General features: G+C 34.8%; 1 protein-coding gene across 1 annotated transcript in view; it reads right to left on the bottom strand.

The window, feature by feature from the left end:
• TTC29 (tetratricopeptide repeat domain 29) overlaps positions 1-15,780 on the bottom strand; it is a 114,075-nt gene that overhangs the window by 59,833 nt on the left and 38,462 nt on the right. The window contains exons 6-7 of the mRNA XM_059843967.1: positions 10,041-10,253; positions 7,300-7,385 (exon numbers count right to left, since the gene is read on the bottom strand). Coding sequence (XP_059699950.1) covers positions 7,300-7,385; positions 10,041-10,253 — 299 coding nt within the window. The remainder of the gene's footprint in view (positions 1-7,299; positions 7,386-10,040; positions 10,254-15,780) is intronic.

Genomic DNA, 15,780 nt, shown 5'->3' with positions numbered 1-15,780 from the left:
TGATCAGCTCTGAAATAATACATAAGCTGAAAGCAAAACAGCAAAACAAATTGCTTCTAGCAAGGAGGCACCAAGCTCTCAGTTTCACACAGACACGGCTCAGTGTTTTAACTTCTCAGGTTATCTATCAAATGATAAATTTTAAATTCCTCAAGATCTAATGCCTGAATCAAGACCTACTCTCCAATTTAGCCATCAATGGTTCTGCTCAAGCAAAGTTGTTCAGCATTTGTTACTACCTGAACAAATGACTTGTCCCCCCAAAGTCATTGAGAATAACTGAACTGAAATTTAAACACATATTTAATAAGTGAATTGCTGTAGCTTGAACTGTACCAATTTGAGTAACCAATCTAATTTTAAAAGTCTTACTTTACAGATTTTTTTAATAATCTGTTCATTAGAATTAATGATACAATGGAAAACAAAACCTCCCAGATTATGAACACATTTACATTAAAGTACTGAAATTCCTGAATTTCTACAGTGTGGGTACAAATGTTTCCCTTTTCACAACACATTAAGAGTCTGACTTCTGTAAGTAAATTATCTAGCAAAATTAGAAAATTTCTCTTGCAGTTCCTCAGCCATTTGCTTCAGCCTTGAGTGTAGAATGTGCAGTTTCACTAATGGAAGTGCACTAATGGGCTGGCAGTTCCTAAGATCTTGTATGTTATTGTTATCAGATAACAAACTGTGGACTTAGACATGCTGTAGCTACACCTTTCCCTCAATTATGTACAGAATTTAGGTTCTGAGGTATAGCACACCTAAGCTAGAAATCCAGTGCGGGAATGAAATTAGGGGAAACTTGACATTGGCAGGTGCCTAAAAAAAAAAAAGGAAAAATAGGGTAACAAGAAAAAAAGAAGCATATTTTATTAGTTACTCTAAAAAACGTTTAAATAGGTTCCAGAGCAAATGCCTAAATCACACTCTGTAACTGACAGAAGACAGTTATTGGAGTTTCAGAAATCTCAGTCAGGACAAGCTAACTGTAACCTTCTTTCCCAGAAGCAGACCCTGTCTAGCAGTGTCCCCAGTCTGGATGCCAACCTGCCTGGGAAAGCACAAGGAAGAGCCCCCTGCACTGGGCACACCAGTGGAGAGCATGCAGAGGCTGCTCTATCCCAGCAGCAACACCAAAAAGGTGAGACCTGCGCTGAGTCTCCATGACTGACAAGTGCCCTGCCCACCACGCCTTGTGAAAACCAGATGTAAAGATATTCTCATTCCCTAGCAGAGCAGCTCAAGGAATTTTTATGGCTTTGTCCTCAATTTTTCAAGATATTAGAGTTGAGCAAACTTCCAGTAAGGGCAGTTTGCTTCTTGTGAGTTCAAACATACCAGTTAGGAACAATTTCTCAGAAATAATTCAGAGTTATGCAAATAATTCTCTTGATCTTAGAATCTCTATTATGATGTAAATATACTTTAACTAGTGCTGCACTGCACTCCCCTCCGGTTCTTTTCCATACTCATACAGAAATTGTGCCTAAGTGCCGCATGTGTGTGTAAGGCAATAATAAAATAATAAATAATGATAAAATAGTATAATTTACCATTTTTAAGTAGAGTCAAAATATTGCCAAAAATAGATTTTGAAGTTTGGGAAACCACATTTGATATGTTAAATAGCAGAACTTCTAAATGCAGGATGTTTAATATATATATTTTAAGTAAGGCTACATAATATTATAAGTATATATATATACATACATACATATACATATATATATATATATATATATATATATATATATATATATATATATATATATGAAGAAACTTTCATACATTTCAGAAGTAGAAACATACAAAACAATGTCATCCAGGCATAGCCCTATTTAAAATTGAGGTTTTAAACTTCTTGTTACCAACTTGTATTCAGATTCTTGAGAACACCAGTGGTCAGATAATTCCAACATTCTGAAAAGGTGCTATAGATTTATCTAACGGATTGAGCACTCAAACTTTCAACTCGCTGCAGTAGTCCTACTCTTTTGGGGTGTATGAATGAATAAATTGAAAACTGTAATGGATGAGATGGAAATCCAGCCATTCATGGTGTTTTGGTAGCTGTTCTTATGGAACATGAGACTCCTGAAGAGTAGAGTCAATATCAACAAGCTGCTAAAGCATTCATTGTTGCTGTGGGAAAACATGGAATTGTGATTTTTCTTATCATCAGGTAATAGATTTTTTATGTATTTAATATATTTTGTTTCTTCTGCTCTAAAATTTTTGTATAACTAGACTACTGTAATTCTGCAGCAGGACTGCATTTAAGAGTGTTTTCTTACAGAGGATGTACTTGTGACAAATTTATCTTGACAAAAATCCACATAACTGAAGGGAGTTCTTATGCTGCCATTAACCAAAGAGAATTCAATCTGAATCACAGACTGAAAAAGAGAATGACACCACGTTTCAAGGCAAGCACAGTGGACACCCTAACACCAAGGTGCAAAACTGTGTGGTGTACGGAAAAGTACTGAAGGAAAGAAGCATTGCTGCTTATCATTATCAGAAACCTTTTCCCCGAAGGTTTTCAAGAAACTGGTAAAAAGAGGAAAAATCTTGTTTACCTTAAACGCACAAAAGAACTCCTTCCTTCACTAAGAGACTGTTAACTTTCATGTCCAAATAAAATTTTAGAACTCTCCTTCACTTTAAGAATTAAGTGCTAAATTAACAACAAAAATTAGCTGAATGATCAGACATTCATCTCTTTCCTGAAGTTCTAGGTCTTCTTTAGTATTGTCAACACAAATAGTTTTTAATTTCTTAATTCCCTCAGCATTAGAGTCAGTATATTATGTCAGGACAAAGTTCACTCCCGATATTAATCCTCTTACATCATTTTGTTTGTATTATCTTCACCAGTGTCTAGCAGCAGTGGGACCCTTCAGGAACATGAAATTTAACCAGTTTCAAAACTGGGCCACTCATTTCTCTGTATATAATCTATTGCCAGTGTCAAGATCAATCAGAAGTGTCTTCCTTCTAAGGCTCAAAGTTTTGGGGTTTTATTCCTCAGATATGAAAACCACAAAATTCCTATATTAATAGAGTTTTTAAAACAGTTTAAAAGTCACCTCAATTAAAGTGGAGCCTTTAGGAATGATGCGACTTCTTAAACTGGTATGCTAATATGTTTTTCCAAGCATGTGATGCCATTTGCTAAGCTGAAACTGTTACACTTCTTTACTAACGGCTAAAGATCACTTAGGCATGAATTAAGGACAGTATGTCTGAGTTAAAAGAAGGAACTTTGAAATAATTTCTATTGAAGAGTATCTTTGGATGTGTATTGTGAGTCCCCATTTGAGAGGGGTTTTTTTTGGGGGGTAACAATAATGAAAGCTTAAACCCAACCTCTGTGGTCTAATTAGACACCACTGGCTTGAAGTTCAGCCCTCTAACTTTACATGCTCATTCTTTTTAACAACCTTACTCAATATTTGAGAGAAAAGAGAATAACATTCACTCCAACTTTTGGAGTTCTTTTACTTGCTAAGATCCTCCTTGATTTATCAAATCTATCCATCTATCCATCCATATGGGCATAATCCATATAATGAGATATAATCAGATAAAACAGACAGATAAAATCCATATAATGAGATATAATCAGATAAGACAGAATTTGGTACACACCAAATTCAGAATATCTGCACCCACTCATATTCTCCCCAGCTGCATGAGAGGAGACAAAATTCCCAGTTGTTTTGACACAGACTTTTTCAAAAATTAAGTTTATGGCCATTAATCACCTCTGATTCTTGTAACAGGGTCATTTTGAATGTGAAGATGTCTTTGCAAGTTCATAAATTTTCTTGATAATTTTATGCCTGTAGCTTGTGTATCGTAATTCTGACAATTCATGCAGACAGCATTATGTCATAAATTACCACATTTAGCTTGGCACGAGTCTCAGTACTCATGAACACTGCCTCTATTATTTAAATGTGTAACATATTTGAGGCACAGGATTCAATTTCCAAAATAAAGGAACACTTAGAAAAAACCCTAACACTTAGATGAGGAGCAAGGACTGGATTTTTCCTAATGATTTGGGATGCAACTCTAATTAAAAGAGAAAAAATCCATAATACCCTACACTTTGAACAATTCTTGAAAGCCCAGTCTAAGGAAAAAAAAATCCTCACATCAAGCTTTAGATTTTAATACTTGCAAGATTTCTAATGACACAGAAATATTTCACTTAATATTCTGCCTGTATAATGAGTCTGAGGAAAAAACAAATAAACAGTAACTTTTACTTTAAAATTAGTCCAGATGGAGAACTCTCCATGACAAAATCTATAATGTTTAAAATGAAATCTATATAATGTGAACTATTAATATTTTGTTATAAAATCATTAGGCTTGATTATAAAATCAGAAAACAGATGATATGAAAAATATGAACATACCCCACTGTTATTGAATGTAATTAGTTCTCAGGCTTTTAAATGTGCACACACTTATATTTTTACATATGAGTAGCTCCACTGAAATCAATCATATATATCAAATAAAATTAAACTTATTTAGAAAAATTATACACCAAATCAAATTATGTTAAACACCAAGTCCCTAGCAAATAAAAAGCCTTCTCTAACAAAACCAGCCCATTTGATACAAAGTGACTGCATTTTTTTATAGAATAGGCTGCAGCTTAATCATTTCAGTCTTTAATTACTGCATCAGATAATGACCATTTTGAACATATGCTTCTCTGCCCTGCTAGAAGACATGAATGAGAGAGAAACAAGTTCATATGCATGATCCTGTGTGTGCATGTTGGGGGAGGGAGGCTAAAGAGCAAAAGGAACCAAGTGGCAACAATTGGAGGAAATGGTGCCTGTAACAGCTGCTCCTTTCAGATTCCCCTAGAAGGAGACTGCCTGAGGTGGACCACGGCACAAAGGGATAAAGAAGATGAAAACTGATGCAAAGCAGGGAAATAACTGCTGAGACCCTTGAGTCTACATCCGAATAGTCCCAAGCTGTGTGGCAAGACCTCTTTAGCATGCTACAGAAGCTGGTGATGAACTACATATTACCATGAGGCAAACTAGCTCCTAGCAGTATTGTCTGCATGTTATGTGTAATGATAACCAGTGGGCCCCAGGGAACAGGAGGCAATGATTTCATCTCTGTAAGCATCTGAGCTCCCTTTGGATACAGAGACCATTAAACTGAGAACAGAAGGGGAAATTTTAGGCAATGATTTCCAACTGGAGAGTGAAGACAACTTCTGCTCCACAGTACTATCAACCACAGATATTTTACTGCTGTCTATATTGATCACTACAAAGGACAAAAGGAGCTAAAACTGTACCCCTTTTTCTTCATCCCAGAGAACACAGTGTATTTTTTTGAACAAAAGTACTTTAAAAGTTTTTCATGTAATATTATTGACAATGCCATTATATTAGAAAATGCCACTGTATTATTACCACTGAAAAGTATTGGTATTTCCATTACTGTTAAAATAACATTTTATACTTTTAACATAATGTATAACTTGTTTTTGTACTACAGAGACCTTCTTGCCCTTGCACATTGCTTTCCTTAACTGTCAGGTGTTTTTGTAGGACTGGAAACATTAGGTACTACCTATTGGTTACATGGTTAAAATGAGTACATTAAAAAAACTCAGGGTTTCAGAAACTTCCATAAAAATAAAATCTCCATGCAACAAAAAGAAATGAAACTTCCAAATGATTGCTGTAACTTTTTGACAAGAGACATGGGGGAGCAATGAAGGGAAGGGAATAGCTACAAAATGTAGTCAAAATTGATTCTGAGGAAACAATGCCAGGACATTGTTTCCTCAGAAACATTTTTGACATTTTCAAGGGTAGTTTGATCCTTTGTATATTCTGGAGAGATTAAGATGCAGGCTTCTTTATTTAGCACATTTGTTTATCTTGCTGCTCTTCAGAATTCACATAGTATATTATGTGAAAAGTTAAATTAAGTTTCTGAGGGTCTGAGAAAAGTTGCTCAGGTAAGAATGCCAGCATACTTGTCAGGCAAAGAACAACTGGAATTAAACTGAAGTAAAAAAAATTCTTGTCTAATCTATCCCACTGCCTTCTTGTAAAAGATCAAATATCATATTCTTGTTGCTGTTGCAACTAGTAGATACAATTTTATAAAATTATTTGGAGATTTTTAGTTTTGAAATATTTTTACATTCAGCAATTCACTGAGAACAGGCTCCCCCTTTCCAGCATTCAATTGATTTATGCAGAAGATAGGACTTTCAGCATTGAAGAATAATGTATAAAGGTGGTCAATAACTTCTCAAAAATCGTAACAAAAATGAAATCAGACAGAAATCTAGAACATGTCCTATACTGCAAGAGCCAAGCAAGTAATATTGATACACATGCTGAATTCATTCTGGGACTTCTATTGGTCTGCTTCTGAGAAAAACAAAACAAAAACCATCTCAACAAATACCCACAATGAAGGACCTCTTAAAACAAGTTCATTAATAGAATACTGAGTCATTCTGCAGTTACAAGAACAAACAGAAAGAGAAATTATCCACCTGATTAATTGCAATAATCATGAACAAAATATTCAAATTTATTTTCCACAGAACATTTCTAAGAGGATCATGGAGGACTGTGACTGATGACTGGCACAAAAGAATCAAGTTGCTGCTTATCTTTCCTCTCACACTGACCTATGAGGAAGCACAGAAACTCTCCTTCTAGACTAGAACTCCACATGCAGAGCTCTCACTGTGTTAGAATTATTAACGCTCAAGGGAAACATCAGAAGAGGAGTTTGAACTCCAGTATCCACAGCAGGAATTGCATCAGCATTGCAGCTTTTCAAAAGCAATTCATATTTCTTCTAAATTACTGATGTTCTAGCAATGTAAGTGAGTGAACTGATATATTTTTCATTGTTTCTCACAAATACACTGTACCAAACTAATTTTCAAAACTGGTGTTTTAAAAACCTAACCAAATAGAGACTGTTTGATATTCACATATATCCAATAAAAGGAAGGCCAGTCACATATAACCTGAACTGTCAATTTATATTATTTCTACAGATCCAAGCATGAAAACCTGGACTCAATCAGTTCTGGAATTTACTGGAACCACAAATGCTTGAGCTACATGGATCCCTCCCTACAGAACTAGATAAAGTTATGAAAAGTGGATGAGCCAAGTCTCTCCAAGTTTTTTTCCACTCTGCAAATGCCAAACAAACTGAGGAGGCAGAGGAAGATATTGAAAAAGCTAAAGCAAAGAATAAACTTACTGCTAATGCTGTCTCATGTTCTCCAGAAAAATGATATGCTAGACTTAAGCAATAGGCTGCTTCTCCGTGCATCTTTATATCACCTCCTAAAGGAAGGGTAGAAGGTAGAGTTACCAGCATGATCTGAACAAAATGACATTGGTACAGGCAGCTCTTGCAGGTTCTTAAACAAGATACAGATGTTAAAATACTGTAGTAAATTTTTCCATTTCCTTACCCTCACCACGTATCTTTTTCTGAAAACATACAGTAGTAATTAAAAATAAAGGCTACGGAGTTCACCAAGGAAGTTTAGCAAAGTCAGAGAAAATATCTTCCAGTAATAAAGTACAATCAAATTAACATGTGTAAGTTCTCTCTCATTAATTGCTTAATCATGGTCCTAGTGTCTTCACATTGGAAAATTATACTAGTCTCTCTATATATACTCAATATAAAATAGAAGTGGGTACAAATAGGTAATAAGACTTCATATATATAAACACAAAATGTATCTCAATCCATGCCTTTTAATCCATGCATTTTGTTAATGTGAATCTTGGTGAAACACCAAGAGAGAACCACCGGTTGATCATTTTCATCTTTCTTATTTTCCTGTCTGTTTTACTAGCTACTGTAGGGTAAAATAGCTAAAAAAAAAAAAAAGGATAACTTATACTTGCAAGCAGTACTTATAGAAAGTTCTGGAGAGGCTATTGCTAAGGTGCATGCCACCTTTCCATGCCAGGTTTTATTTCACTGATACCAGTCTAACAAACACTGCTTGCTGGTTCTTTTGCATGGTTCCTTCAAGAGAAAATCATCTATTTGATACCAAAATAAATAGAAACTAACTATGTAGTTCTTAACTCCAGAACATGAATAGTCATAAAAAAACCCTTGTAGATGAAATTATATTAAAAAATAGCCAAAAATCCAATTTTTCTGTTGCTCAATATCCATCTGCTCCAACACAATAAATAGTGAAAAATCAACCTGAAGAATAAGTGCATATCAAGGTACTTTGTAAAATGCATAAATAAATACAGTTACAATGAAAAGGGAGATTGTCTGCTTACAGTTGTAGATTTTTTCTGTCCAAACACACAGAAGCCTACATCTAGTTCTGAAACTCTCTGAATGATAATAATTGCTGAGCCATAGTAGTGCTCTATCTATAGCACTTAATATGTTACTTACAATTATTAAAAGCCGGTAACTCAAAAACTTGATGGTCTTTTCCAAAATTCAATATCCTTTAAAAGGCATAATAAGACAAAGTATACAGAAATAAAGTTTCACAGAGAATAGTAAGTTAAAAGTTGCTAGGGACATAAAGAACTTTCTTCCTTGCTTAAGAGGATTTGCCAGCCCGAAGCAGGTAATATCTAGTCCTCATTCCTAAAGTGCATAAACACAGATGATGGTCCAGAAGGACAGAGTGGATTACAGACAATATCCAGTAGCCAGTATGGCTCTGGAATGAGGACTGGAGAACTTCTCAGAAAGAAGTTCTTAAAACTTAAATGCAAAGAGTACTATGCACTAGTAATTTAAAGAGTACTAGCACTATGCACAAAATATTTAAACTTAAATATATTGTGCATAGTGCTACATGCCTCAGGAAGCTGTGAAGGTGATTGATTTGAAATTTGAAAAAAAGGAACCAGAACACCTGCCTGGTCAAAATAAATTTTGGAAAGACATAAGATCTATTTTGACAATCACTTAATATCCATCAGTTTTCACTAGCATTAAGAAGACATTCATATGTAATTTCACAGCAGTCCTTGTAGTTACTATACCTAATATTAAGAAGAGTATAACTGTAGTTGTAATTTAAGCATATATTATAGACAATAGCTGTAGAAAACACTACAAGCTTGTATTATGACCTGTACAGTCACAATGTTATTTGTTGCAGAACTTATTTTTAGATTTGGAAAGTATTTTAATTTTTTGCCATTTTTGACAGTTTATCTATTACAACTACTAGTCAAAGACTGGGCTACAGATTAAATATTTGGCATACATTATTAAATTAAAAAAACCTAATGGATCTGCTGATACATATTGAATTAATATGTATTTAAACAAAAACCTTCTTCATTGTGAGGGTGTTTGAACAGTGGTAAATCTTTCCAGAGTGGTTATGGAGGTTCTACTTGTGGAAATACTAAAACCAGGCTGGGTGTAGCCCTGAGCAGACCACTTAGGACAACCATATGATTTCCAGAGGTTTCTCTTCTTACCTCTGTTCTGTGATTCTGTAATTTTTTACTTTAGTATTAAAAGCATTTATGTATATTAAGGTAGAAAATTTTGTTTGCTTATGATAAAAACTTGTTTTTTTCAAGTATGAAGTAACTATGTAGAGTGAAAAGGTAACTTTTCCAGCAGATAGTATCAGTCAAAAACTGCCAAAACAACAGTCAATTGACTAGTCAATCAAAATCAGTGACCTCAGTTTCCATCAGTGACTTCACTTTCTGATTATGGGTTTACAGTTTTACATTATTGTTCCCATAAGGTTTTCAGGCTTTTTTGGAGATAAAGCTTTGAAGAACCTAAAAGTTTCTTGGTCACCAAAAAAAAGGCATTTCTGCTTCAGTGAGATCTGCAAGAGTATTGACAGCATTTATCTTTGAGTTTCATAGGAAATAATCACCCATTAAAACCCTTGGCAATTTCTATTTTACTCTTGGGAAAACCATGGCCTGCACATTGAATGAAGGAATGGGAAAGCATTGTTTTCCACCTACCTTCTTTGGCCATCTTTAAAGCTTTTATTAGCATTTTGATGGCCTCTTGGTGTTGTTTATTTTCCAGCATTTTGTCTGCTAGCAATGTATAAATTCTCCAGAGATGCTGACATGCCAGTGAAGTGTAAGTGCGACCGGTCTCATCCTTCCATGATGTGCCCTCTGTTAGCTCATAAAATGTTTCAAAATGCTCAGCAGCTTTCATGACATGACCTGAAAAACGTCATACACAATTAAAATCAGTGCAATCATCAGAAATTGTTAAAGTTTGTAGTCTATAATAATTTTATCATTATAAGTAATTTGCAGCCAAACGTTCCACAGATTTTTCAAGACTCTTCAATACATAACCACAGATCACTGGAAAATACAATCAAATTTCACAGTACCAAGTAATGCTCTAATTTAAATTTATCATATTTTTAATTCTCTTTCCTTTGTAAATTCCCAATGTTGAAGGGGTGTGATTCCATGGATGCAAAGTCAGGATCTTCTAGAAAATAAATTTATTCTAGATTCATAAAGCCTTTGTGGTTCTCATACATTAAATTTGCATCTATGGATAAATAATCACAACTGAAACCATTCCTCAAGTTTCTTTTTCCATAATGAAAACCTATGGTGAAAGATTTGAAGTGTGAGGGGTAAAGGTATCAGAACCGTGGAGAAAAACTAAAAACCTTCATTCAAACAAATTAATCAATGAAAAAAGGAATTATCATTCAAAGTAATTTATTCAGCAGTTATTGCAAGGCCAACTCTGGTGAGTTTATCTAGTAGATTTACTGCAAGAGCATTAACCATAGATAGGTTAATTATTGAGCATGAAGTAATGTTCTCCAAGGTCTTCAAATGTAAGTTACTCAAACACTTTTAAGGCAAAGGAAAGTTTGAAGATAGAATTAAATTCATTCTTACATTCAAATAGTTTTTCCTCTGCCTTCAGTTTGATTTACATCGGTGCATAAAAATCAGTCCAGGAGATTTCCATACCTGCTGGACAATGAAAATTCAAAGCTCTTGGAAAGAACAGAAAAGCTTTTTCTCATACATAATGGGTATTGCTGGGAAGCAGGTAAGATAAGACTATTTACAGTAAAAATAATTTTAAAGAAAGCATTCTAGTCACAATATCTTGTTTAGCAAAGACTCTTCTGTAGCAGGAGAACTGGGAATGTGACTCTGCCTTCATAAGTGTGTGTGTGATGGAGCAATCTTGTCCCATAGATCATCAATATATCAACTGTATTTCTATTAACAGCTGAAAAACCATAAAATAGGTTAATTTATATGTTTGTAGTGTGCACCTCTTCTGTGATGTGATTCGCAAGGAACTATTGCTGTTTGGCAGTCTTTTATTACAGTGCTGAATTCAGACTGCAAAAAGAACCAGAAAGGAGAAAAGTTGTTTCCCAGTCATAGGAAAAGAAAGGAGAAAAGCTTGGAGATGTATCTTCTTCAAACATTCCTTGAGAAAATGAGGTTATCTCCCCAGGCCTCCAGCCAACCTAGAGGCAGAAGAACAGCTATGACAGATTTCCCTTATTAACTGAATTTAGATTTGTCTTTTGCATATGTTACCCCTTTATAACCATGCTTTCAACTTTGCAATAGAAAACATAACTCATCTTTATTAGAATTAAATTTATTTTCATATTAAGTTTCTCTGATGATTAAAACAAGTTCAACTAAAACTGACAAGCACAAGAAACTTCTCTTTCAAAGATGCAATGAATTAAATGAGTGTCATAGATAAATAATTTTATGGCTCTACAGCCTAAAATTCATATAAGAATCCCAGAGGAGACAACAGGTGCTGAAGAGCATAGTGCCAGGTGAAAGGGGAGTCAGCAGGCTTTATTCAGTTCCCTTCTACCTAGGGACAGGTATTGGAGAGATGGCCCAAAACACTGGGAAAACAGGAAAAATTCTACGCATTCTTTCCAAAGTATTGCATGCCTGACATCAGACGCACAAATAGAAAGGCAAAGGGAAATTATCACAACCAGTACAAGCTGTTAATGGACTCCATGACAGTAGATGCAACAGAAAATAGACATGTAAATTTGCTAAAGCCAGATGAAAACCTTTGTTTGGGGTTCCAAGAGGCTTCCAATTTGAGTTTCTGTCTACCCAGTTCAGCTAACTTCTTAGGGTACAGTCAACACTGAAGTCAAGAGAATTCCAGCTATCCAAGTTGCTAAAGGCAGATTTGAGATATTGAAGAAGCTTGTGTTGGGTTTGTGACAAATGATTGAAAGTTGAGTTAAAATGTAATGTGAATAGGTAGACCCAGCATTTTGTTCACTTGGTTTCTCATAAGGACATACACTCTTCCTTGGAATTCTCCCCGTAGTTCATTAATCAATCAATTGTTCTTTTGAAAGGTTATTATAATACATTTGAGTCATTGGGATAAACTACATGTGTAATGGATTCTTCACTAGAATTTGATTCATGTGTCACTCAAAAACTTTCTGTAGGAATGGGAAGTAGCAAACAAATGAGTGGTATCACCATGAAGCTGAACAGTATCTGAGTTTCTCCTGACACTGTAACATGATCACTTAACAGGACACATTGTTTCAGTAAATTAAACTTTCAATCTTAAGGACTATTGTTCAGGTTGTTAGAACTATCAGGCGTGGTGATTCTTACCCAAGCTCCCTTCTTGCAGTATCCCCCTGAGAAAGTTTCTATCAGACTAGAAATGGAACTCATATATTCCATACCCCCCATAGTTCTCAGGAGCTGACCTAACCCTAAGAGCTGTGACCCGACACTCCTTATGCCAGATCTTAGTGAAACCTCTTTGGAAACAATCCATCTACATCAAGCTTCAAAATGATAAAGTAATATGACTTTTTTGGTAATATTCAAATGGATCTTTGTCTTCACTGAATTACCAAGAAAGATGACACAGTAAAATGTACACCAATCTGTTCACAGAAATGCTAAAAAGAAAGTGATGCACAGAAAGCCAAAATACCTGCTTGTTTCCTAAACAAGGAAGAGATGGAATTCTTGACATGAAAGCCCTTACATGGTTGGGAATTTGCTTACTGAAGACTCTTTCTAATAAAAAGAGCTATTTGGAGACTTCTCAAATTCATGGAAGGTAAAACATTTAAGACTTTGGAATTTATTCTTCCATGAAAATAAACTGAAATCCTTTGCTGCCACTGGCAAATGACACATCAGCTTATTTATTTAATCCATAATGTTTTTGTGAAACTCAAATGTTGTGGGTAAATAATATTTTCAGGGGGCTGGTGAGCTTACTCCCTGTCATGAGTCAGTTCAGCTGGAACTGATCAGGCCAGTGCATTCTAATTTTTAAACACTGAACTGCTGCAAGTGTTGGCTGCAGACATACATAGAATGCCATCTGAAAATCTTGAAAAAACATTAAAAGAAAGCAATTAGCCAATTGCAGATCATTTTTGAGAATAAGAGCATTTTTATCTCACTTAGGCAGTGAAAAGGCAGAGTTTTAAATTACTTTTATTATGAACTGAAAAAAAACAAAGACCAAAAAAAGCAAAATGAGAAGATAAACCAATGGAATAGGAAAATCACTTGAAACAACTTGCAGAAACGCATTTTTATAGGTCTAGGAATTCAAAGAGAAAATCAAGAAGGTGTTTCTAGGAAATCCATGTTTGAAAAATCTATTTGCAGAATGTTACACAAAGCAGTAAAGCTATTTTCAGTTGGCAACATTAATAGCAATTGCATATTTATTTTCACACTGCCGTGCAGAATTTATCTCAGTGGATACCAAATGGACTTGGAGAATCTCTGATGTCTCTCTTCTCTTCTTATAAAAGGAATCGAAAACCAGAATGATAACTCTTACAACATATGTACTACCACTACCAAAATTTTACACTTCAATAATATTTTTTAGTTTAATATAACTCAGGGCATAACAAAGGAAATCCCATCAGCAACAGCTTAATCTTATATATGGGAGGCTAACATTGTCACAATATAATTTTGGGAGTAGAAAATCAGTTTTAAATAATTATATAAGAATATAAGAAATTCTGACAGATATATGCTACAGTTTTCGCTGAATTGCTTCAAATTAAAAAATAAAATCTATTAATTCCAGCAAAACAATTCAATGCAATTTTGCCAATATAGAAATGTTTTTAGATCATATAAAAGTTTGTTTATAATTCTCCTTCTTAAAACCCAATCAAAAAATACAGATTTCTTATATCAAAATAGATACCGAACCAAAAGGGGTATATATGGAGACTACTATTTTGCCTTTTTTTTTTTAAGTAGAAAGATTGACTAGATATTAACACAAATGGGTTTAAATGTGAAGCTGCCATAAAAGCAGGCACATAAATGTAATTCTCCCAGCCGCTATTTTGATGCACATTTTTGATTCCATGAATATTTTATGAAATGGCCCAAACTAAAGCCATATAACATTCCTGCATTACTGATGCCTGCGCCCGTAAGCTACAAACATTAGAGGCATGATTGAGTGCATTAAAATGAACTCATTCAGCAGTGCATTGATTACTTGAAGGAGGAAAAAAAAAAAGTTACTCCCACTTAACAGCACACAAACCTGAAGTTTTCAATACTGAAATTAGAGACTCAAATTTGAATAATGTGGTATTTAACAAATAAAGGCAGTGCAAAACTATCTAGAATTCTCTACATACATTCCTGACTTTAATTAGGTGAGATGTTAATTAGGTCCACAGATTGCTTCCAGTAGTGTACAGGTAATTTAAAATGTCACAATCTGCAAAATGCAGTGACTGACCTGCTCTAGCTCCATGCCTCAGCAATACTGAGAGCACCTAATGATTTCCTTTTCTATCAGCTCGTATATTTGCCAACAAAAATAATGCCACAGAAACAACTGCACAAGAAAAGTGACAGGTCTGTTAGGTAACCTGCCCCAGCAGCACCACTAGAAGCAGGAAGTACATTTAATTCTAAATTGCAAACAGTTGTTGAAGGCTTCAGAAAATATTCTGCTGTAGATTAAAACAACTTAAAGGTAAAATAAACTTTGAGTATATTGTAGTATATTTTAATCTAGAGCATCTTTTGCCATCGGTTATTTCACTACACAATGAGAACACAAAATCTGGTTGAAGCATCAGTTAATGGTAATGAAAACCAAAAATGATATTATCTTCAAAAGATAAATGCTTACATTTCAGTCTAACTGCTTGAACTACTTGTATTAAGCTCAGTTTCTCTGTTCAATTATACAGCACTACTCATTCTGAAATACTTGAGTCTGGCACAGAGACTGTTAAAAAAGTGTTTAACAGAGGTGGGTTCACAAGAAACATCAAACAAGGCTCTCATTCAGCAAACACCTCTCATTCGGTTGAACCACCTTGGATTCCTGAGGTAAAATGAACTGTAAGATGAAATTTTGTGGTTTCATAGCCCTCCAACACCCTTTTGAAACAAAACCAATCATCAGCCAATAATCAAGTGGGTATTTTTAAGATAATAGGTAAAACTTTATATGAATTTACTTTAGAGAAGCTGATTTTTTTTTTTCTTTTTTCTCCAGAAAGATTCCACACGAGCTTTAGCAAAATGTCGTGGGCTGTTCATAAGAATTCTGCAATGAACACGCTGGCTCATCATGGGGTATTCTGACCATTCCTCCAGTTTGACAATACACCAGTAGATCTTACCTGGAGTCCAAGTTGCCTAAGGCCAGCTGAAGCCATGCCTGAGAAGTAGA

The sequence above is a fragment of the Haemorhous mexicanus genome, chromosome 4, assembly GCF_027477595.1.
Source record: "Haemorhous mexicanus isolate bHaeMex1 chromosome 4, bHaeMex1.pri, whole genome shotgun sequence".
Taxonomy (NCBI): domain Eukaryota; kingdom Metazoa; phylum Chordata; class Aves; order Passeriformes; family Fringillidae; genus Haemorhous; species Haemorhous mexicanus.
This window is presented reverse-complemented; position numbering and strand designations above follow the sequence as displayed.